This window comes from Lytechinus pictus, chromosome 6 (assembly GCF_037042905.1).
Source record: "Lytechinus pictus isolate F3 Inbred chromosome 6, Lp3.0, whole genome shotgun sequence".
NCBI classification, from domain to species: Eukaryota; Metazoa; Echinodermata; class Echinoidea; order Temnopleuroida; family Toxopneustidae; genus Lytechinus; species Lytechinus pictus.
In genome coordinates, this window is record NC_087250.1 from 898,014 (window position 1) to 923,213 (window position 25,200).

Here is a 25,200-nt window from a genome sequence, read left to right on the forward strand (position 1 = left end):
AGTACATAGAAGTACATAAGAAGTACGTAGAAGTACATAAGAAGTACGTAGAAGTACATAAGAAGTACGTAGAAGTACATAAGAAGTACATAGAAGTACATAAGAAGTACATAAGAAGTACATAAGAAGTACATAAGAAGTACATAGAAGTACATAAAATATGTTGATATTTTATGTAAAATGTTAAAGGTCCCAGCAGACTTGAACGTTTTGTCATTTATCTTTTGTTTTATTAGGTGTACATCCCAAGCAGGGTTTGTATAGTACTTGCATCGGAGGATGATATCATCAAACATGGATTATAATCTTAACCCACTTACTACTGCAACTCACTCATTGTGTATCAAGGCTATGGGCTTTACACAAATCAGTATTCAAGGGAATAGTTGATGTAAAGTTTAGGGTTTTAGTGTTGTGTTTAGTGTTAATCAAGCTGTGTAACAATTCTACACTGAACTGACCATCGCTGTTATAAGGCTATGTGCTTTATATTTCTCAGTGTTAAATGGATTAACACCCTGGGTGTTGGTGTAGGTGTTAGATTTTCAATGTTCGTGCATGTAGTGTACATAAGAGAGAAATATTATATCATATTATTGGGACCATGATTGTCAAATGAATAGACCACTCAATTAGATCCAATAAACCTGATTGCTAGACTTAATTGCTGTTCATCTTTGTGTAATAGGATCCAGTTTTCAATAATCCTTGATGTTTTCTATTCTGAACAAATATGAAAAAAATTTCATCTTCCAGTTACATGTACATGTATATTACATAAAGAAAGAAATTGCTTTGAAGTGAATTATCAACTTGCTCATTTCTTATCGTTAAGAAAAACTATGAAATATTATTTACATTGAATGTATTATTAATCATGTACTTTATATCTCCAAGTTATACAATTTGTTTTAGATACATTTTGAACATTCAGCGTATATTATTCAGAGTGTTTTTAGAGTGATTTTTAAAGTAAAGTCTGTTTTACTCTTGTGTAAATCAAGACCTCCATAGTGATGATAAGTTCATATTCAGAGTGCTCTTAGAAGTTCACATTGTTATTCATTTCTCTTAACCCTATTTCATCTGGGTTATTTCAGACCAGGATATATGGGGGTCAATTTGACCCCCCTTCAGATCTTGGCCATTGATTGCGTGATCGCCGCAAAAATTTGCACCCGCGTAGACCCGAATGTAAACTACAAGGCTGTTTAGGCGAATAAGTGTATGAAATTGGCCCTAAATTTTTGTATATGCATTTTCCTTTAACTCACTTTATATAGCTAGTAGAATTTTTGGTGAGAGTATCAATTTTTACATTTCTAACAAATATCTACAAAACAATTGCCAAAATATTATTCTCATGTATTTTATTGTTTTTTAAATTGTTATTTCTTTATTTTTATTTATCTATGTTTTTTATTGTTTTCTTCTGTTGAAGTTTGTCGGGGACCCTTTTGCGATCATGAATAATATAAAATAGATCCATTTAAACCAACAAAAGTAAACATAATCACACATTTATGATTTTTGGTTGAAAAATACAATTTGCATCGACTTTGTACATTTTGGGTCTGATATGCACTTACAAAATGTTGCATAATTTTGGACCGTGTACCCGGGCATCGCAAATTTGATCTCAAAAGATGCACAAGACTTGAAAGTTAGCGAGCGATGCAGTAAAAAAATTCACATGGCGGAGTAGTGACAAAATTTGCGGGGAGGGGGGTCAATTTGTCCTCCCCCCAGTTAAAAAAGGGTTAAGATAGATATGAAAGTAGACGTCCATGAAATAGCCACAAAGTCTTCCACATTATCAGAGAAATTGCCTATTATTATTTTTATGACAGCTTTGCATGAAAACTATAACACATACTTCCTAATGTTTCTTACATGTAGGTATAGTGTGTTTAAAGCAGTCAGACCCAAACATGTTTATGTTTCTGATATGATGTCATTGGGAATAGCTCAAAGTTCATTAGGGGAAAACATATTTAATTTTCAGAGGTTATTTTTCACTACCTACTACAACATTGGATTAGCTATAACATTGAAGTGAATGGGGATTCTCCAGGGCTATTTCAAGCATTTCGGGGGAGAATTCGCCCCCAGCCCCCGTGTAATTCTCTCCCTGCATTACACCATGTGGTGAGTTCTACAAGTGAATAGAGGTTGACTGTTCGTCTGACACAGGCTAGCTTCAATAATGTTTACTAAGCACATGTCAATAATTAAAAGATTGGTTCAATAACAAACAGGCTGTAGCCCTCAAATCATTTTTTCCCGGAAAAGTCACAAAATGGAAGAAGAAAGATCAGTGAAAATGTGATGGGATAAAACAAACTTACCAGTTTATTATTCACAGTATGACCATCAGCATGTTTAATTGATTGCCTCAATAACTAAGAAGTTACAGGGAAATGAAATGAACATTTTAAACACACCTATTGAGGTCAAAGAAGCATAATGTATGAATGAACTCAATAGCAGTCAAGAAAAAAATGGCCATGTGGTGTAATCCCATTTTCCTTGGGTGTTTCTTTTGCCATTTTGTGACTTTGGATTTCAGAACCAATTCATTTGAGGAGCTACAGCCTCTTAGCAATTAAACCAATCTCTTAATTATTGACATGTGCTTAGTAAAGATTATGGAAGCTACATGTAGCATGTGTCAAAAATTTTGTTTATTTTGACTGAGTGAAATTTGTGTAGTGTGCTTGTGAAGTTTGATAAGTTTCTTTTGTAACCCAGTTTAGTTATGCTGAAATGTCACAATTTATGCCCAAAGTTTGTGGAAAGGCCCATGTATATGCAGGCTCATTCACTAATTGATAAAGTACATGTAGGCTGTAAAAATGTGTCATTTAATCATGAAATGATCAAATTACTGAAATAATACAACTTATTCATGCAGTCCATGGGACCATGTAGTTAGGCTTGAATTCTCCTGACCCCCCCCCCCTAACTATTGTGAATGAACAAAACATTTGCAACTTATTTGCTCTGATTCTTAGATGTGTCAACGAATTTCTCTCTGTTCCTCAAACTCTTCCAGTCAGTCGGCAAGCCCTGAAAAAGTAGCTTCTTTTATCCAAGTGATATTCATGACTAGAGGGTTTTTGCATAGTTAATGAGCTTGGTGCGAACCAAAACTCCTCTTTTTATTCGGCCATTGCTGCTCTAAATATTGACCAAATTTCATGTTTTTGGTATCTTTGTAAAGAAGAAGAATCATTCTTTCAGGTCATGTGTTTGGATTTTTAAAAGGATGTTGTAATATAGGGAAAACTTTTGATCTAAAACATGAAACAAAATAATTTTTTCATGCAACAAAAGTTGTTTTCACACTTAATTTCTGTTTGAGCACAAATGATTTTTAAATCATGATAAAGCTGAATATCTAAGCTTTAATATATAATTTTTATAAGAAGATGTATTTTAGATGGGTCAGCAGCCAGCTTTTCATAGGCCAAGTACATTTAGCAGCTCAAAAACAAGAATACTGCGCTCTGATTGGTCATAGAGACCACACACCCACGCAAATTCCAATGTTCCCCTCACTGGGCCTCTGCAAGGTCACACTCACCATGTGGTAATCTCTTCAAATTACCCGCGCCTGTTGTGTTGAAAACATTTTTCAGCCAATCAGAACTCTGGATTTTATGTTACTCAGAAATTACAGAAATCTCATCTTGCATCTTGATGGAAAAAGCTGGCTGCTGACCCATCTAAAAATGCCACATATCAAGAGTGACATTGTAAGAAAGTATAGAGTTTGAGCTTTCTGATGATATAAGTAATGTTGGTGCCTAAAACACAAAATGTTGCACAATTTGCAAGTGAAAACAGAAGAAGAAAATTCTGTTTGATGCATCTTTTCAGGTAAAAAATTAACTTATTTATCAAAATATTTCATTCAAAAGAAATGACCAATATAAAAGAGTGACATTTACTCTTGCCCATGGTACAAAAATAATCAATATTACTCAAGGAGAAAGTGGTTAAATTCTTTGAGAAAGAAAGTCTCACAATTCACGAGATTTTGCAGGGACATGAATTCAGCCACGAGAGGACTTGGATAAATCTTGCTCATTAACACAGGGGCTTGCCGACTGACTGCTTCTACATTGCCTACCAAAGTTCCCTTATATTGTATTGACAATCTTCCAATATAAAAGGAAATTTTTTATGTTATATGTTTATTGATAATGTGCTCATTGAGCATTTTCTCAGTGAGGTCATTTATAGCCTTCCTTGAGGTTCAAGACCCTACATGCACACACTATAAATGCCAGTCCTAATAAGAGAAGACATAGGCCATGCATGCAAATGAAGTGAATATGGTAATTTGATATATTCTTGTATCAATGTTTGATGAGTTTTTAGCTGTAATGTTCGGCATGGAGATATGAAATTTGCTGCAATTATCTAAATTTTTTATCCTGCCAATTGTGTTAACTATTGATAAATGAGATATTGTGTGTCAGATTCAGCATTCAAAATGATGAATCATTATATTGTTTGAAATCATGTATTTTATCAAGATGATATCATGAAATGATTTGTTGTGATGTCAATAATAAAGCAGTTGACAGTACATTATTATGTAGTTACATTATGTTTGTTATATGTGAATTCCAGTATTTTCAGGAATAACAAATACACTAGCCCCTATTTCCAAATTAAGTTCCAAAATGGTATTCCTTTGATTAAATTCAAATTAACAATTTATTGATCTGCATTCAATTGCAACTAAACTTTTGTGCACTCCACACTACATCTTGGTTGAATGACGGAGGGGAGAGATAACACCTCTCAGAAACACTGCCCAGTGATTGATTCATCATCCCCCTTTATTCGTTGGGTATGCAAGGTCATTCAAGGCAAGATTTTCCAGTAGAAACAAAATGTTGGGTCTACCGAAAGGATCGAATTTTAGCTGAAATTGTTCCAAATGGAGCAGTGTTTACAAGCCCTAAATTTGTGACCTTATTTAGCAATAAACAACAGTTCTTGTATAGTGCGTATCACATGATTATAACGTCTCTATGCGCTTCCAAAGGACTATGATATTATTAACCCAGCTTTAGCTTGGCGGCTGTAATTACAGCAAAAAAATATATGTGTGTAAATTTCAAGGAATCCTTTCCTACCAGCTACCCGTATACATCACCTGGGTCAAGTTTTTTTATTTTCATGAAAAACTTTCTTTGAACATTGCATGACCTTGCATTTTTTGGTAGAAACACATGTATTCACAAAGGAGGTTTAGTTAGTGCATGGTCTATTTTTGTTTTAAAACCTAATGTTTAAACCATGTTTTAGTTTGACCATCTTTTGTGAAACACTCTGAGGCTTAGACCATGGTCTAAAACTTAGCCAGTGCTAATTAAATTAAACCATGGTTTAAGTTTTATCTAGGGCTAACTAAACCTCCTTTGTTAATACAGGCCATGGGTTGTAGTGAAATAAGAGTATGATGCAGGATACAAACTAGTGAAAGAAAGTAGGAATATGAGCGTAGGAAGAGGGAGTACAGGAATGAGTTGATCAGGGTGAGGAAATAGAGGAATGAGGTGATTAGGATGAAGGAATAGAGGAATGAGGTGATTAGGATGAAGAAATAGAGGAATGAGGTGATTAGGATGAAGGAATAGAGGAATGAGGTGATTAGGATGAAGGAATAGAGGAATGAGGTGATTAGGATGAGGGAGTAGAGGAATGAGGTGATTAGGGAGTAGAGGAATGAGATGATTAGGATGAGGGAGTAGAGGAATGAGGTGATTAGGATGAGGGCGAGATGAGGGAGTAGAGGAATGAGGTGATTAGGATTAGGGAATAGGGGAATGAGGTGATTAGGATGAGGGAGTAGAGGAATGAGGTGATTAGGATTAGGGAGTAGAGGAATGAGGTGATTAGGATTAGGGAGTAGAGGAATGAGGTGATTAGGATGAGGGAATAGAGGAATGAGGTGATTAGGATGAGGGAGTAGAGGAATGAGGTGATTAGGATGAGGGAGTAGAGGAATGAGGTGATTAGGATGAGGGAGTAGAGGAATGAGGTGATTATGATTACGGAGTAGAGGAATGAGGTGATTAGGATTAGGGAGTAGAGGAATGAGGTGATTAGGATTAGGGAGTAGAGGAATGAGGTGATTAGGATGAGGGAGTAGAGGAATGAGGTGATTAGGATTAGAGGAATGAGGTGATTAGGATGAGGGAGTACAAAAATGAGCTGATCAGGGTGAGGGAATACAGGAATGAGGTGATTAGGATGAGGGAGTAGAGGAATGAGGTGATTAGGATGAGGGAGTAGAGGAATGAGGTGATTAGGATTAGGGAGCAGAGGAATGAGGTGATTAGGATGAGGGAATAGAGGAATGAGGTGATTAGGATGAGGGAGTAGAGGAATGAGGTGATTAGGATTAGGGAGCAGAGGAATGAGGTGATTAGGATGAGGGAATAGAGGAATGAGGTGATTAGGATGAGGGAATAGAGGAATGAGGTGATAAGGATTAGGGAGTACAAAAATGAGCTGATCAGGGTGAGGGAATAGAGGAATGAGGTGATTAGGGTGAGGGAATAGAGGAATGAGGTGATTAGGATGAGGGAGTAGAGGAATGAGGTGATTAGGATGAGGGAGTAGAGGAATGAGGTGATTAGGATGAGGGAGTAGAGGAATGAGGTGATTAGGATGAGGGAGTAGAGGAATGAGGTGATTAGGATGAGGGAATAGAGGAATGAGGTGATTAGGATGAGGGAGTAGAGGAATGAGGTGATTAGGAGTAGGGAGTAGAGGAATGAGGTGATTAGGATTAGGGAGTAGAGGAATGAGGTGATTAGGATGAGTAGAGGAATGAGGTGATTAGGATGAGGGAGTAGAGGAATGAGGTGATTATGATTAGGGAGTACAGGAATGAGCTGATCAAGGTGAGGGAATAGAGGAATGAGGTGATTAGGACTAGGGAGTAGAGGAATGAGGTGATTAGGATGAGGGAGTAGAGGAATGAGGTGATTAGGATGAGGGAATAGAGGAATGACGTGATTAGGATGAGGGAGTAGAGGAATGAGGTGATTAGGAGTAGGGAGTAGAGGAATGAGGTGATTAGGATGAGGGAGTAGAGGAATGAGGTTATTATGATTAGGGAGTACAGGAATGAGCTTATCAGGGTGAGGGAATAGAGGAATGAGGCGATCAGGGTGAGGGAATAGAGGAATGAGGTGTTTAGGATGAGGGAGTAGAGGAATGAGGTAATTAGGATGAGGGAGTAGAGGAATGAGGTGATTAGGATGAGGGAGTACAGGAATGAGCTGATCAGGGTGAGGGAATAGAGGAATGAGGTGATTAGGATGAGGGAATAGAGGAATGAGGTGATTAGGATGAGGGAGTAGAGGAATGAGGTGATTAGGATTAGGGAGCAGAGGAATGAGGTGATTAGGATGAGGGAATAGAGGAATGAGGTGATTAGGATGAGGGAGTAGAGGAATGAGTTGATTAGGATTAGGGAGTAGAGGAATGAGGTGATTAGGATGAGGGAATAGAGGAATGGGGTGATTAAGTTTAGGGAGTAGAGGAATGAGGTGATTAGGATTAGGGAGTAGAGGAATGAGGTGATTAGGATTAGAGGAATGAGGTGATTAGGATGAAGGAATAGAGGAATGAGGTGATTAGGATGAGGGAGTAGAGGAATGAGGTGATTAGGATGAGGGAATAGAGGAATGAGGTGATTAGGATTAGGGAGTAGAGGAATGTGGTGATTAGGATGAGGGAATAGAGGAATGGGTGACTATGAGGGAGTAGAGGAAAGAGGTGATTAGGATTAGGGAGTAGAGGAATGAGGTGATTGGGATGAGGGAAAAGAGGAATGAGGTGATTAGGATTAGGGAGTAGAGGAATGTGGTGATTAGGATGAGGGAATATAGGAATGAGGTGATTAGGATGAGGGAGTAGAGGAATGAGGTGATTAGGATGGAGTAGAGGAATGAGGTGATTAGGATTAGGGAGTAGAGGAATGAGGTGATTAGGATGAGGGAATAGAGGAATGAGGTGATTAGGATTAGAGGAATGAGGTGATTAGGATGAGGGAGTAGAGGAATGAGGTGATTAGGAAGAGGGAGTAGAGGAATGAGCTGATCAGGGTGAGGGAGTACAGGAATGAGGTGATTAGGATGAGGGAGTAGAGGAATGAGGTGATTAGGATTAGGGAGTAGAGGAATGAGGTGATTAGGATTAGGGAGTAGAGGAATGAGGTGATTAGGATGAGGGAATAGAGGAATGAGGTGATTAGGATTAGAGGAATGAGGTGATTAGGATGAGGGAATAGAGGAATGAGGTGATTAGGATTAGAGGAATGAGGTGATTAGGATGAGGGAATAGAGGAATGAGGTGATTAGGATGAGGGAGTAGAGGAATGAGGTGATTAGGATTAGAGGAATGAGGTGATTAGGATGAGGGAATAGAGGAATGAGGTGATTAGGATGAGGGAATAGAGGAATGAGGTGATTTGGATGAGGGAATAGAGGAATGAGGTGATTAGGATGAGGGAGTAGAGGAATGAGGTGATTAGGATGAGGGAGTAGAGGAATGAGGTGATTAGGAAGAGGGAGTAGAGGAATGAGCTGATCAGGGTGAGGGAGTAGAGGAATGAGGTGATTAGGATGAGGGAGTAGAGGAATGTGGTGATTAGGATTAGGGAGTAGAGGAATGAGGTGATTAGGATTAGGGAGTAGAGGAATGAGGTGATTAGGATGAGGGAATAGAGGAATGAGGTGATTAGGATTAGAGGAATGAGGTGATTAGGATGAGGGAATAGAGGAATGAGGTGATTAGGATGAGGGAGTAGAGGAATGAGGTGATTAGGATTAGGGAGTAGAGGAATGAGGTGATTAAGATGAGGGAATAGAGGAATGAGGTGATTAGGATGAGGGAATGGAGGAATGAGGTGATTAGGATGGAGGAGTAGAGGAATGAGGTGATTAGGATTAGGGAGTAGAGGAATGAGGTGATTAGGATGAGCGAATAGAGGAATGAGGTGATTAGGATGAGGGAGTAGAGGAATGAGGTGATAAGGGTGAGGGCGAGATGAGGGAGTACAGGAATGAGGTGATTAGGAGGGAGTAGAAGAATGAGGTGATTAGGATGAGGGAGTAGAGGAATAAGGTGATTAAGATGAGGGAGTAGAGGAATGAGGTGATTAGGATGAGGGAGTAGAGGAATAAGGTGATTAATAGCAGGTAATAATAGCAGGGCCCGCTGGGAGAACAGTTTTCGGAACTGAAGCGGATACCCTGGGTAAATATACCGCTATTATTATTATTATTATTATTAAGATGAGGGAGTAGAGGAATGAGGTGATTAGGATGAGGGCGAGATGAGGGAGTAGAGGAATGAGGTGATTAGGATGAGGGAGTAGAGGAATGAAGTGATTAGGATGAGGGAGGGATTGCTGGGCTTCATATACATATATATTTTTCCATATGCGTGGCAATTATGTTATCAGTTAATTCTGATTCGTATTTTGCTATTCCCCCCAATTCACGCCTCAATTTTTTGACAACTTATTTGCAGCGGGATAAGAATATTTAATTGATGAATGAGTTGACAACTGGCATTCCGTAAAAGTGTGATTTAAGTTAACCCAGATTTAAGCAAACCATGGTTATTAGAATAAAAGGCTAGAAATTCCAGGTGTTGCAAGAAAATATTTGCAATCAATTGCAAATTGCTGTTGCTCATTTGCAATCACTAGATCAATGCAATCATAGTGAATGAATTTCATCATCTTGTTTCAAATTGTACCCGGGAATTAAATTTCAATACTTTACGTTTAATTTGTCATTTGTTACCTCTGCCAATTATTGCTCCTACCATTTTTACACCAGATGTTGGGACCCCAAAGTGACATGAAATTCCTTGCAACACTCCACAATACTTGTAAGGTGAGCATTAGCAGTGAAAGGGCAAAGATGAAAGTGGAGAGAAAAGCTTGGAAGTCGATTTTCATAAAGCTGTTTGTAAGACTTAAATTACAAGTTATTTCTTCAAACAAAATCACGTTCACTCCCATTTTGATTACCATTGACTATTTAAAATCCAATTTTTTAGATTAAAATTCTCGTGCAACATTTAGATGCCAAGTTTATCATTTATAAAAACTTGACAAAGATTGTAGATCTAGTTCCACACAAGAGAAATTTGATCTGACTTTTCTAGCACAAGAACATGTTCCAGTAGGTTTTTCCAGCACATTTGAACAGAATTTAAAAATATAAGCGCAAGGTTTATGTTTACTTGGTACATGGCTATCTCAGTTGACCTACACAACTATGGTGTATAACCTGCCTAATCTAATACTCATAACAGGGAATGAAACCTTTGGAATAAGTAGGCTTGTGTCGAAACAGAAAAATCAAAGAATAAGAACAAAGAAAGTTTGAGAAAAATCTGACAAATAATAAGAAAGTTATGAGCATTTGAATATTGCAATCACTAATGCTATGGAGATCCTCCCATTGGCAATGCGACAAGGATGTGTGATGTCACATGTGAACACCTTTCCCTTTGATGGACTATAAAATACCCTCAAAGTGTCTCTTTTTGCTTTTTCTTATGGTGATACAAACTCTTTACATTCTTTAAAAATCTTTATTACATGCCCTCCTATGGAAAGAACACATGATCTACTGATAGATGTAATAAAAGAGGCAATTTAAGTGAAATATATACTCAAGTTATGGGGAGAGTTGTTCACAAGTGACATCACACATCTTTGTCGCATTGCCAATTTGAGGATCTCCATAGCATTAGTGATCGCAATATTCAAATCTACTTTCTCATTATTTGTCCCATTTTTCTCAAACTTTTGTTGATCTGTTTCTTTGATTTTTCTGTTTTCACACAAGCTATCTTGTTCCAAAGGTTTCATTCTCCTTTAAGATGTCTTTGTGATTTTGTATCAACAAAGTGTGATTTGACCTGGTCTGGGGGATCAAGTTTTGACATGGTTGATGGTCAAGTTTTGTCGAACTGGTTTGGTTCTCATCGCTAGCATTCAGTAATTGGGCCATGAAGCTTGGCGCTCGCACCCCCGTTCTCATGCTCGATACTCTGGGATCAGGCACACTTCTTTGAAATACGTAACCTCTCATATTTTTATTACTCAAAACTTGATCTTCTATATTTTATTTTTTGTAAATGTTTTTTATATTGTGATTCATTTTCTCTGTAATTTATCTCTGTTGCCCTGCATGTAATTTATTAGTTCATGACCTGGGCTTATTTCCTTTTAAAATTGTGTAGACACCTATGGCTTATGCTCCTTTGATTTTGAATATTGAATAAAGTGATGATTGAAAAAAAAAAAAAAAAAAATCACTTTTAAGCAATCTCACACACACCATGTTCATAAGCCATTCTTCTGTTTCCAATAAACAATACACATTGACTTTATATGTGTGTGATCATTCCATGGCTATGCAATTATATGTGATAATAGTGTGACATCAATTTTCACGTTTTGCATATCAGCAGCGTTTTTGATACTATATTTTGTTAGAGCATGTTGAAATAATTCCACAACCAAAACTTGGTGGGAATTGGTTCTCTGAGGCCTTAGATATCAACTCATGAATTAGCCCTATTGAAGAAAATGTATTATTGACCTGGTTTTAGATATTAGGAACCAGGCCAATAATACATTTATTTCACTTTTGTAACGATTCGCAGCTCTGGTGCTGATCTCGTAAAGGGATACAACTACAATGGTAAGAGGGCTCAGCAGCCAATCAGTTAAGGATCCAGGGTAGTTACAAAAGTTGTAAGTCTATGAAACTGGCCCCTCTTCAAGTTTTATGGTATATGGCTTGATCAACACAGACAATGATGACACTAAGAAGAGTATATACCATGATTCCTGTATTTTATTGGGGCTGTACTTATACCAGTATGAACTTATCAAAACCAAGAGTTCTATCATTGTCAGTTTTGGTAAGTCCTCTGTTTATACCATGGGTTCTCGTGAACCGAGTCATTCCAATTCCGATTGACAGAAGTGAGTGAGGAAACAACTTGATCTGCATGATACATTGATGTCTTGATCTAATAATAAATCGCTATCCAGGGTGTGATTGAGAGACGTGCAGACAAAGTTCAGATAACTTTTGAAATGAGTTTGAAGATTGATGAGGTGTCTAACGATATCTTCTGAGACGGAGAAGGTTTCTTCGTTTCCAGGAAGCCTTCCTGGATCCACCAGATGTTTGCTTGTAGAGATGACCTTTGCCAAGACCACGACTCTTCTTGCCTGGGTGAAACAAACACAAAAAGACAATTGTAATCAGACAATGACAAAGTTTGTTGTTAGACAAGAAGGAAAGGGAAATGAAACTCTTGTTGTTCAATGAATATCACAGGGTCCCACCATCTTAACCCTAACTAGGCCGGGCTTTTTTGGCTGCTCTGTGGCCGGGGGGGGGTTGATTCAACCCCCCCCTGAGATCTCGGCCGCCGATCGCGCGAGCGCCGCAAAAATTTGCACGCTGGTAGTGTGCGATGTAATCTACAAGGCTGTATGGTAAAATTTTCAAAAATGAAGAGATTTTATTTTATATGAATTAATTATGCTAATTTATGCATAAATCATACTTTTTGCTCTAATTCACTAAATAAAGCTCCTAGAATGATGATTTTTGGTAAAAATATTCTTTGTAGCATTCTTAACAATGGCAATTGAAAAAAACTTCGGTTTGGAAATCAATTTCTTATGTATTTTATTGTTTTATGAATTTCTTATGTATTTCCTTGTTTTTCAACCTTTTGTTTTTCTTTGTTTTTTTCACCAGATTTATTGCACAACCTTTTTAAAGCATAATTATGCTAAAATCAATTGCTTTCAGCTGTTTAAAGTAAAAATAATCATACCTTTATGAATGAGATGAGAAAACTCAATTTGCATTGACTTTGTACACAAAATCACGTTTTGGAGCAATTTTTGGTCTGACATGCACTTACAAAATGTTGCGTAATTTCAGAACCGCGTACCCGGGCGTCGTAAATTTGGTCTCAAAAGATGCGCAAGACTTAAAAGTATAAACTCGGCCAGTGGCGCGGTAAAAAAATTTTGCGCGGCGGAATGATCGCAGAAAATGTTGAGGGGGGGGTTGATTCAACCCCCCCCCGGCCATTTTAGGGTTAAGAACACAGAATTCCCTGATGAAATCTCAAAATTATATGATTATTTCAACTCGTTTCCAGTTTGTTTTCTAAGTTGTTGCAGGGAACTATTTGTAATATAAAACACTATGGATCTATCGAAACTGGGTTCCAAAACACACTGATCAAATTTTACAAGGACACTGTATAAAGTCAAAATGAAAAATATTTTTACAAAGGCTAGATTCAATAATCTACTAAAATACGTGTCAATGATTAAGAGATTGGTTCAATTACAGAGAGGCTATAGCCCCTCACCTCAAAGTCACAAAATGGCAACAAAAAAAGACCACTGGAAATGAGATGGGATTAAACAAACTTCCCACTTTATCACAAATGTCTTTCAGTGATTGGCTCGATCACAAAGAAGCTACAGTAAGTTGAAATCAAAATTATAAATGAATGGATCACACAGCCACACACAGATCCTGGGAGTGTCTTGGTAATCTGAATACTGTGTTATCTGTGTGTGGCTGAGTGAAATACACACAGACACGGTGTTCAAATTATCCCACCGCTTACTAGAACATCCCCAGGACCTGTGTGTGGCTGTGTGATCCAGTCATTTATACTTTTGATGTTAATTTCCTGTACCAATCATTAAACATCCCAGTGAAGGACATGTGCAATAAATTGGGAAGTTTGTTAAATCCCATCTTATTTTTATTGGTCTTTCTTTTGCCATTTTGTGACTTTGGGTTCTGAAACCAACTGATATGAGGGGATATCACCTCTCTGTGATTGAACCAATCTCTTAATCACTGACATGTGCTCAGTAAAGATTATTGAGTGGAATTTGTGTAGTGCCCTTGTAAATTTTGATCAGTTTCATTACTTTCAATTTTTGGCCAATCAAAATTCCAGACTATTCCCTGATTTGAGGCATTTTCATCAAATTCTCTTAATTTTCCTATACTGGATAAAGAAGTGAAATAAATTCCCCTGATTGGATGGGAACTCAAGATTTGAGCCATGAATGTGAAGGTTTACGAGAACCCTCCCCACTGAATATTTTGCAATAAATCTGTAAAGAGAAAAGCTTCCAATGCTTTATCCTTTGAAGATTTGCGCAACATTTCAGAACTGGGAAGTCAAAGTCTATGAAAAAACTATGCTCACAGCAAAGAAACTGCTATTCTGAACAAAAAAACATCCAAACAATTCTCATTTACACTCTTCCTAGAATTTTGATCAAGAAAAAACAAGAAATTTGGTTATCTAGTTTTCTTTTAGATTCACCATGGTATCTCTTGGTGATAAATGGAGAATTCCATCTAAACACTGTCACTATAGAGGGTACATCTATTATCAAATTACAATCCAATAATGGAATTTCAAATTGAAGTTTGAAATCTTGATAGTCAATGTAGCCAGTTCAAGATAAATAATATCAACATTTGAAATGTGTCAGTATCCATCATGAGATGATGAACATGGAAGACAAGAAAGGAAATGGAAAGAAATTTGTTTACTAGAAAGCTTGTCTGAATAACCAGGCTTTACTTAGCTTTTGAAGGTGCAAAGAACTTAGGAAAAACTTACTTGCAGATGTAAGTCCACGGCATTCACGATGCTTGTGAACAGACTTTGTAATCCATTGTGTGTCTGGATTACGTCTGATAGCTTTGTGCATTGGATCAACAAGAATCACCTGTATAAATAAATGAATCAATTAATATCATCTTAGGGGAAGCAAACTATACAGGTCTCTTATTGACTGTGTGTTATCTTAAAATATACATTTTGAGATATCTATCAAGAATACACAGAATAAATTAGCCTACAATTTCATTTGTAGAGAGAAAGTAAATTGTTTTGAAAGGACAATGTTCACCTGCTAGGTAACAATTATTACAATATTACAAGTCTACACTGCTCATAATATAGCATTATGATTACGGGTAAGCAACCTGGCCAGATGTGCATAGTTTATGAGGACTTAAGAAGGCTGCCAAAGGGCAAACTTAACATTTTTTCAATGTTCAACCACTATTATTCTCCATTCTTCATACTCTTCATGATCTATTCAAGCCATAATTATTTCAGGTACTCACTTATCAAGGCATTAAAACTTTTCATACAAACTATAAAAACAGACAAATAAATTCACGATGGTCAAAAATGTTGGGGTCGATGTACAAACCACATATTATGGTCAATAATATAAACCAAAAAGAAAATAAGGGCAGCTGTCATTACTGAAATTTGCAAGTATATGATCTCTGCATCATGAAATAAGTTCAGTAGAATGCAATGCTAAGATACACCACTTTGAAGTCAATTTCGTTTTTTTTTGGGGGGGGGGGGGAGCGTGGGACAAGGTTCAGTAAGTTAGGGTTTTGAGAAGCATCTACAGGGGTCATTTCAGAAAAATAAAATCTAGCTTTATATAACCCTACTGAAAATAATTTTCTTGGAATACATACAAGGCGATGCTTTGAAAAATATTTCCTACTTTGATAATAAAAACCCTGTTATCCATCCTCAGAAGTTACAATTGGTAAAGTCTAAGACGGTTCATTTTGAGTATATCAAGTAAGAAATATTGAGTTCATCCAACAAGGATTTTGGTTATGTTTTTCAGCCCTGTTAATCTTTAATGGCTTCAATATAATTTGTTAATTAAAAGCAGCACATTTTTCCCCTAAATCATCTTGGCTTTGGTGCAACAGAATCCAAATGAAGACAGTGGGGTTCTTTTTATTTGGCAACCATTCAATTTGACCATTTTTGCGATACGTAGCCCAGTGTAGTCTCTTGACTGTCAGTGGGTTGCAGGTTCCTAGCCATGGTCCTTCAGCCAAGAACTTGGTTCACATCGTGCTGAACTCAACCCATGTGAGGTTAATAGGTTACCCAGCAGGATTAATTCCTTTAAAGAACCTAGCACCTTTAGCAGCTGGAGCTAAAGCCATGGTTATATTGAATCGAATAGGCAACTATGTAATTGGTGCCTCATAAATGCTTATAGTGGGTTATGTGCGAGAGGGTCCAGATGAAGATACATCTTACCTCAAAGTACTTGTAGGTAGAGTCTTCACAGATCCAGTAGCTATTGAGAACTCTTAGAGCACCACATCTACGACCAACACGTTCCTCAGCAGTAGACTGCAGAGACTTCTGGTATTTGAGCTGGTTCACTCCCTGGTTGGTTGGCTTGCCATAGGTGGCGCCCTTTGGCACAGGCCTCTTTCGTCCTCCGCGACGAAGACGGATGCGATAGATCACGTAACCTACAAGGCAAAGAAATTCATTAAACTTCTGAAACAAGGTAGATCTTATCAGTGGATCTGTAGAATGAAATAACGCTTGAAGTCAGTTCAAAAGTACAAAACTTTTCCAAGGTCTAAAACCTCAGTCACATTTTCCAACGGCGCGTGTACAGCGAGTAAAAAACAGCCACCTATATGGACAGTGGTACAAAAAAAATGTTACAATGGCTGTTTTCAACTGACCGTATGGCCACCATAGGGGGAATAGGACTAAGGTCTTAAATATGAATCAGTCTTGTGCTCAAATTGGCAAGAATTAACATTCCACATTCCCAAGTAACATAAATTAGTTAAAGTGATTGACAATACCAGATTATAATTAAAAACTGTGAATTTTTATTTTCAATAAGGTTATTATTTTGCAAACTTAGAAAGTGAAATGATTAGTTTAATTCAGGAATGGAAAAAAAACTTACTGCACTACCAGAGACATAATAATGTATTTCAACATTTGTCTCTTGATCATATTCAGGAGGAAGATAAAAACTGTAAAAGAAGAGCCACTGGGCCTCTACAGGTAAATCATCAGTCATAAGAAGAACTATTTTCATAGCTCTTTATTATTCGATATATCAAAATCTTGAAATTCGTTTTGGCCCATTCATCTTGGGTTTTGAGCTATGTGAACCCAAAGCAGATAGTTCATTTTTCATTTTCTGGGGCTATTCACAAACTATTGCCGAACACAGCAACATAAGACAAGCTTTATCATAACAGTCACATGAATTTTAGGGCTTCTTTTGTATTTTCCAGCATTTCAATGTAGAAATGAACCCTAGCCCCTGACAATACTGACCTTGTTTAGCTCTGTACCCCATACTACGAGCCTTGTCAGGTCTCATTGGTTTGGTAGCTCTGTGAATAGAAGAGAGCTGACGAAATTGCCATGTCCTTACACGGATGAGAAACCTCATCACATCACTCTGTTTCTTGCGCCATACTTCTTGCATATACTTGTAAGCCCCCATGGTGTATTATGTTCAGAGAGTGGACCTGCCAAAGAAAGACAATATTCTTCAATTCACTTGGACACACACACACAAAAATTACACCAGATTTCAATCAAATCAAGTGTTAACTTCTTTGAGATTCTTTTTAGCATTGAGGTTAAGATTGTCTTTCTTATAATTGATCTTGCACCACTTGTGATATTGATGACCTCTATAACGTGTCATACATTTATGTAGCTAGGCTACAATTACATAGAGACATAAACTGTGGCGAGTACATGGGCTTTTATCAGGGGTGAAAGTTTCATTTAGGCCCAAATGCTTCGGTCTTGATATAGACCCACGCCCTGGCTGCGGCGGCCGTGGCTATACATGAACTTGTGATGAATGCGATGTTTTATAATCGGCAGTGTATTTATAACGAAATAGTGGAGTACATCTTATAGATTCCTGGTAATTTAATTTTTTTGCATTAATTAGTCTAGAGTAATCTGCCTGAAGTTTGACATTAAGCTTTTCTGCAATATCCTTTGTTCTAGACCCTAAATGTCTTTTCACAAAATGAAGTTTGCTTCAATGTTTGTTAAAGTGCCCAAATATTGGACGGAAATGACTTCAACTCCCTCCCCACAACTAAAAGGACCCGCAAAGGGGGGGGGGGGGACTTGCATGTATGTCATATATGAACATAACTGCTATTGAACTGCGCAGTCTCGGTTGTTGCTAAAAAAAAAATCTCAGGAGTTAAATCCAGGGGTAAAATCCATGATTTTGACTTCCAAAGATTCTTATGGACTCCGAAAGATCGATGACTGAACAAAATCTTGTGGGGGGGGGGGGGGGAGTGATTTTTGCCGGAAATATCGCCACCGAGACTGCACATATTCGATTTATCACAAAAAAATCTGCAATGGCCACCTTCGGGAACACCCGCGGCGGCCATTGCGCCCTTCCATATGGCATTCTCCCAAACATCGGATAATATTGGCCGACTGAATTGGATATGCATGCTGTTGACACGTAGTAGACTTGTTAAGAGGTTGAACGCTGCATTTTTGAGTACAAATGTCCCACTTGGCACAAATGTTCCTTGAGTCAAAAGAAAAGGATTCATCCAAAGAGACACGCTGTATCTATGCAAATAAGCAAGTAATTTGCATAAATTTGCATATTATGTCGATATAGTAAAAACAAGTATTTCAGAATATATTTTTAAGCAGAACTGCCCTAAAATTGGAAATAAAGACTTAGGGTAAGAAAGGGAAGAAAATTGTCATAAAATAATTGGGATATTCTTGTTTATTATTACCTAATTTACATAAATTAAGCAAATTATAATTCAAAACAGAGTATTTTTTCATGAATCCTGAACTGCTTTTAAAAAACAGCAACTAATACACAATGTCAACATTCTACATGAAAGAGAATATATTAGCGAAAACATCGATATGCTTCATGACAGTATTAGTGTCTTAATTTGCTTAGAAAGAGGGCAAATATGTCAAAATGTATGACGTGATATTGCGCTAAAACGAGACCAAAACAAACTCTATGTCACAGTCACACTCACGAATCGGACAATAAAGCGATCAATGGTATGTCATTCGAGATAACACAATCTCAACACAATAGCTTCCATCGGCTTCTCGTATCGCTTTTGTTGGTGTGTCTGCCACACCGTAATCTATGATACATACGGACAAAATGCATTTCGGTATCGGTAAAACACGATTAATTTTGTTTTATTTGTTTCTAATTTGTTTCTCTTGGAAAATTTACAGGAGACATTGCTTTGCAGGTTACTGCTTTAATGAAACTCTGGCACATGAATCATGACGAATGTATCCTACCTCAATCCATATTTAAACTTTATTAAAATATATATCTTTTTGGAGACCCCGAGGTGGCAAAACTGCATCCCCCTGCATTCCCGCCACTTTACAAAACCAGTTTGACTTGTATAGTCGACTTGGAAAAGACAGATGTATGAGACATCAGTCAACATGTTTCCTGAAGAAATTGTTTTATCTTTTTATTTAAGCCTACGCCAACGGTAGTCCTCCGAATTTACCCCATCCCCTCTCCGTATTTCGACTTTAAATAAAAAAATAGCGTGTTTTAAAACCATCGGCAAGGCAAATTGCGTTTTTTGGTATAATAAAGCAACTTTTATATCTATATTTTTATATTTACATTCATCATTATTGATATTATTATGATTATTATTAATATTATTATTATTATTATTATTACTGTTATTATTATTATTATTATTGTTCTGCCATTTGTAATAGTGCTCTCGCACAGTAAAGGCTATAACCCAACAAAAGCATGCCTAGGATACACTCTCCCTTTTTGGTTTTATGTATTCAAACATAGTTTATTGTCTTTAGAACTCTTAAAAGATTACTTTTGTTTGTATTTATATCTTGGAATAGATTGAGGAGAAAAGACAGATGTATGAGACATCAGTTAACATGTTTCCAGAAGATAGTTTTGTTTTTTGTTTTTTAAGCCTACGTCCATGGGAGCCCTCCGAATTTACCCCATCCCCTCTCTGTATTTCGACACTAAATAAAAAAAAATATCGTGTTTTAAAGCCACCGGCAAGGCAAATTGCGTTTTTGGTATAATAAAGCAACTTTTATATCTATATTTCATATTTATCTATATTAATATTATTATTATCATTAATATTATTATTATTATTATTATTATTGTTATTATTATTATTATTGTTGTTGTTTTGCAGTTTGTAATAATGCTCTAGCACAGTAAAGGCTATAACCCAACAGGAGCATGCCTAGGATACCCTTTCCCCTTTTGGTTTTATGTATTCAAAAATATTTTATTGTCTTTAGAACTCATATCTTGGAATAGATTGAGGTGAAAATACTCTACAATTGACATGTAGAAGAGCTGTGGTACATTGAAGAAAATCCACACGTAAGCTCTAAAATACCCCTTTATTGATTCCACTCTATGTTAAATTTAAATTCGGAAGAAATATACATTTCTACTACACACAGTAAAGCCTCTTTACTCTCTCCTCTTGAAAAAAAAACATAGAAGGCATTGTTTTATATCGCATAAAATAAGTTCGTGTACATGACGGTGGCCTGTCGAAGTTGCCCAACCCTTTATTTTGTTTTGACAATATATATTTAGAATATCGTCTAAATGAAGCCCTCATCTGGAAAAGGGCACTTATTAAAGGCAGCATCTACATTATATAGAGGAGGCCCTGGCACTGGGAAGAGGGGGCTGAAGCTTGTTAAATTTCTTCGGACCAAAGTTTTATATTGAAACTTTTTTGCTTTTCAAATTTACATCAAGAAATTTAACAAGCAAATAAACAAAATGGATTGCACTATAAAATGAAGGGTTTTTTTTTTTGGTAACGTTTCTTTTTTTCGTTTTGTCACATCTGCCGGAATTCCAGGGGGTGCTGTCTATGGAGAATAACACACGCAGCACAGCCCCCCCCCTTCAGAAAAATCTTGCGGGTGCTTCAGCCCCCGCTTCCAAGTACCAGGGTCTCCTCTATATAATGTAGATGCTGCCTTTAATAAGTGCCCTTTTCCAGATGAGGGCTTCATTTAGACGATATTCTAAATATATATTGTCAAAACAAAATAAAGGGTTGGGCAACTTCGACAGGCCACCGTCATGTACACGAACTTATTTTATGCGATATAAAACAATGCCTTCTATGTTTTTTTTCAAGAGGAGAGAGTAAAGAGGCTTTACTGTGTGTAGTAGAAATGTATATTTCTTCCGAATTTAAATTTAACATAGAGTGGAATCAATAAAGGGGTATTTTAGAGCTTACGTGTGGATTTTCTTCAATGTACCACAGCTCTTCTACATGTCAATTGTAGAGTATTTTCACCTCAATCTATTCCAAGATATGAGTTCTAAAGACAATAAAATATTTTTGAATACATAAAACCAAAAGGGGAAAGGGTATCCTAGGCATGCTCCTGTTGGGTTATAGCCTTTACTGTGCTAGAGCATTATTACAAACTGCAAAACAACAACAATAATAATAATAATAACAATAATAATAATAATAATAATAATATTAATGATAATAATAATATTAATATAGATAAATATGAAATATAGATATAAAAGTTGCTTTATTATACCAAAAACGCAATTTGCCTTGCCGGTGGCTTTAAAACACGATATTTTTTTTTATTTAGTGTCGAAATACAGAAAGGGGATGGGGGTAAATTCGGAGGGCTCCCATGGACGTAGGCTTAAAAAAAAAAAAAAAACTATCTTCTGGAAACATGTTAACTGATGTCTCATACATCTGTCTTTTCCAAGTCGATAATACAAGTCAAACTGGTTTTGTAAAGTAGCGGGAATGCCGCGGGGAATGCAGTTTTGCCACTTCGGGGTCTCCAAAAGATATATATTTTAATAAAGTTAAAATATGGATTAAGGTGGGGTACATTCGTCATGATTCATGTGCCAGAGCTTCATTAAAGCAGTAACCTGCAAAGCAATGTCTCCTGTAAATCTTCCAAGAGAAACAAATTAGAAACAAATAAAACAAAATTAATAGTGTTTTACCGATACCGAAATGCATTTTGCCCGTATATACCATAGATTACGTTGTGGCAGACACACCAACAAAAGCGATACGAGAAGCCGATGGAAGCTATTGTGTTGAGATTGTGTTATCTCGAATGACATACCATTGATCGCTTTATTGTCCGATTCGTGAGTGTGACTGTGACATAGAGGTTGTTTTGGTCTCGTTTTAGCGCAATATCACGTCATACATTTTGACATATTTGCCCTCTTTCTAAGCAAATTAAGACACTAATACTGTCATGAAGCATATCGATGTTTTCGCTAATATATTCTCTTCCATGTAGAATGTTGACATTGTGTATTAATTGCTGTTATTTATAAAACAGTTCAGGATTCATGAAAAAATACTTTGTTTTAAATTATAATTTGCATAATTTATGTAAATTAGGTAATAATAAACAAGGATATCCCAATTATTTTATGACAATTTTCTTCCCTTTCTTACCCTAAGTCTTTATTTCCAATTTTAGGGCAGTTCTGCTTAAAATATATTCTGAAATACTTGTTTTTACTATATCGACATAATATGCAAATTTATGCAAATTACTTGCTTATTTGCATAGATACAGCGTGTCTCTTTGGATGAATCCTTTTCTTTTGACTCAAGGAACATTTGTGCCAAGTGGGACATTTGTACTAAAAAATGCAGCGTTCACCCCTTTTTTTGCAGTTAACAAGTCTACTAACGCATCGTTTTCAGAATGAAGTCGCTCGAAGCTGAGCGAAGACATCTGATGCTTAGAGCCGAAAGAGGTCCATTTGGTATGTAAATAATCATCATTTACCAATTTCTATATCAAAATAATTGATAGCAATAATTAAAATCGGCACTTGTGCAGCTGAAATAAGTTATTTTCACATCAAGCCACTATTTTGGGGTTTGAGGCGATATTTAAATTGGCGAAATTGACCGCGGCGCACAACTCTCAATGTTATGCGTCCGATATTTGGCAAAAAAAAAAAAAAAAAAGCTTCTGGTAGTAAGTAAATAAATTCCGTGTAGACTCTACCATATTTTTTTCAAAATTTTCTAATTTTTTACAACAGAAAATGGCACTATAGTCTTCACTCTAACTTTAGGCTTTTCAAAAAATCTTAACAAAATAGGCCCAGATTTTGGGCGACATTATTACACATTCAGGCTCTCGCACTGTACTACTACCGTTGGTGAATGGGGATGATAGTAAAATGTCAGAAATTGTAAACAAATAAATCCCCAGACATTCCAGAAACGACGGTTATTATTCCTGTCAAACGAATGACATGATCAGTTCAGGTTTCAGCCCCCCCCCCCCATAACACTGTACAATCAGTCGCCCATTCAGTTTCACCCTGCACTTGCAATGCAAACAAAATAGGATTAGGAAAACCAAGTTTTTAACTTGGCATGTTTAGCTAGGAGGCTCATACCACTGATGTGCTTTTAAAATCTCAATGGAGCCAGGAACAGGATGCCATTGTGCTACACGTAACGAGTATTTTGCCAACAATTAAGCTGCTCAATAAGAAACACATTTTCTTTAGGGTTTTGAGCCCAAACTTATGTAAATGGGCTACAATATCATTTGGCCAAAAAGTAGGTGTGTGCCGCGGGCGAGACAAAAAACGGGGGCCTTGGAGCGGGCTTATTGCAAAAAGGCAGTTTTTCACCAAAATTGCGACCGGAACGGCGTAGGCCTAACAGAAAATATGTGAAGCTTTGGAGCGGATTTCTTCCTTCTTTTTTTCTCGCTAAGAAAATGCTACGCTTTGGAGCGGCTTTCTTTGTTCTTTTTCTCAAGAAGACAAAAATGCTATGCCTTGGAACGGAAATGTGAGTGTAAAAATGAGGGTACCCTCCGCGGCACATACCCACTACTATTAATGCTAGGCACTAGCCTATATACTGTCTGAGACTGAGTGCCTCTTCTTGGCAAACAAAAGTTAAAAAAACACATGGCAAATTTTAAAAAAATTTTATCCTAAATCATTTAGAAATTGTTAAAATTTTTCATGTGTTTTTTCAACTTTTGTTTGCCAAGAAGAGGCACTCAGTATATATTATTTTATAAAATAGCTGTATTATTTCAAGCATCGCGATTGGTCAATACGCGTCACATGACATCCAACTTTTTTTGTGCACTGCACGGTAGTGCAAAAGGTGTGCAACGAAAATTGACATTGCACGCTCGAGCAAACCAGTGCGGTAAAGTCCAACAAAACTGTACTGTAACTTTTTAAAAAATTGTTTCTGTGTTGCTATTTTATAAAACAAATAATGCACTTGATCTGTCGTGCGTAAAAGTAAATGCAGAGAAAGCTCGGTTTCTTCAGAAGTTCAGATGGAGCACATGGGCACTCGCCGCAAGCGTCTCGTGCACAGTGCGACTCCTATCTAAAGAAACCTCGCGTGCTCTGCATTTCCACTAACGCACTCGGCTGCATGCATTATTTGTATAATAATGCATAGTGCCGTGGGTATGTGCAGCGGAGCCGGAGAGGACCCTCATTTTTAAATTTTAGTATTTTTACACTCAAATTTCCATTCCAGTAATATGGCAAAGCAATTGAATTAGCATTTTGACAAAGCGAAGGCGTAAAACTAAAAATAAAAATATTATTTCTAGGCCTAAAGAATCCAATTTCATGATGAAGTTACACAAGACTAATCGTCAATTGTTCTACCCTGCTAAACTCCTCAGTTTCAAGGTACGGTCGGGATTCCTTTTTAATTAGAACATTAAAAGGTTAGTTTTCACATTTTGTGCAATCAGTCTCGGGTCTAACGTGAGATCTACATCATAACTATGCAGTGGATGGAGCACGTAGTGCGGTAACGTACGGTACATAGCCATTAGCACAGGCAGACTTGATATGAACCGAATCCCGACAGGGTTACCAAATAATGTCATGTAATTCAGCTTTAAAATACAAAATACATAAATACAATTCAGTTTATTATAATCTTGTACTATTATTATACAATCATATCGACATCTTCAGTTTTCATTGAAGGATTGCGAAAATTTATGCAGATTTCATTTCCCATTTCTCACCAATTTTAGACCCCTCTACTGATGTTTCGAAAGAGGCCGTAAGAGGGCGTAATTAGTCTCGATGAAAATCGCTAAATATATAGGACTCTAGTGACATTTGCAAGTAGATGTCTGATTTCAATGAAT

The 25,200-nt window shown here is 36.9% G+C and overlaps 3 protein-coding genes across 4 annotated transcripts in view; 1 reads left to right on the top strand and 2 right to left on the bottom strand.

Annotated features, from left to right (window-relative positions):
* The window catches only part of LOC129263617 (1,4-alpha-glucan-branching enzyme-like), a 40,369-nt gene extending 35,756 nt beyond the window's left edge, over positions 1-4,613 (top strand). The window contains exon 14 of the mRNA XM_064100640.1: positions 237-4,613. Within this exon, the coding sequence (XP_063956710.1) occupies positions 237-305 (69 nt within the window). The 3' untranslated portion in view covers positions 306-4,613. The remainder of the gene's footprint in view (positions 1-236) is intronic.
* A 1,578-nt stretch (positions 4,614-6,191) lies between these two features.
* On the bottom strand, positions 6,192-11,399 carry LOC135154464 (uncharacterized). The gene is made up of 2 exons (XM_064100609.1): positions 11,391-11,399; positions 6,192-7,310 (listed from the first exon to the last, which is right to left on the bottom strand). The coding sequence occupies exons 1-2, from the start codon at positions 11,397-11,399 to the stop codon at positions 6,192-6,194; spliced, it is 1,128 nt and encodes a 375-aa protein (XP_063956679.1).
* A 501-nt stretch (positions 11,400-11,900) lies between these two features.
* LOC129263922 (large ribosomal subunit protein eL15-like) lies at positions 11,901-25,127 on the bottom strand. 2 transcript variants are annotated; one of them, XM_054901839.2, is made up of 5 exons: positions 25,075-25,127; positions 17,278-17,474; positions 16,222-16,442; positions 14,752-14,860; positions 11,901-12,301 (listed from the first exon to the last, which is right to left on the bottom strand). In XM_054901839.2, exons 2-5 carry the CDS (start codon positions 17,447-17,449, stop codon positions 12,189-12,191), a joined length of 615 nt encoding a protein of 204 aa, XP_054757814.1. In that variant the 5' UTR covers positions 17,450-17,474; positions 25,075-25,127; the 3' UTR covers positions 11,901-12,188. The 2 variants fall into 2 exon arrangements, with proteins under 2 accessions (XP_054757814.1, XP_063956711.1); XM_064100641.1 differs by lacking the exon at positions 25,075-25,127 and adding an exon at positions 23,082-24,011 and having other exon boundaries at positions 17,278-17,912.
* Positions 25,128-25,200: the final 73 nt, after the last annotated feature.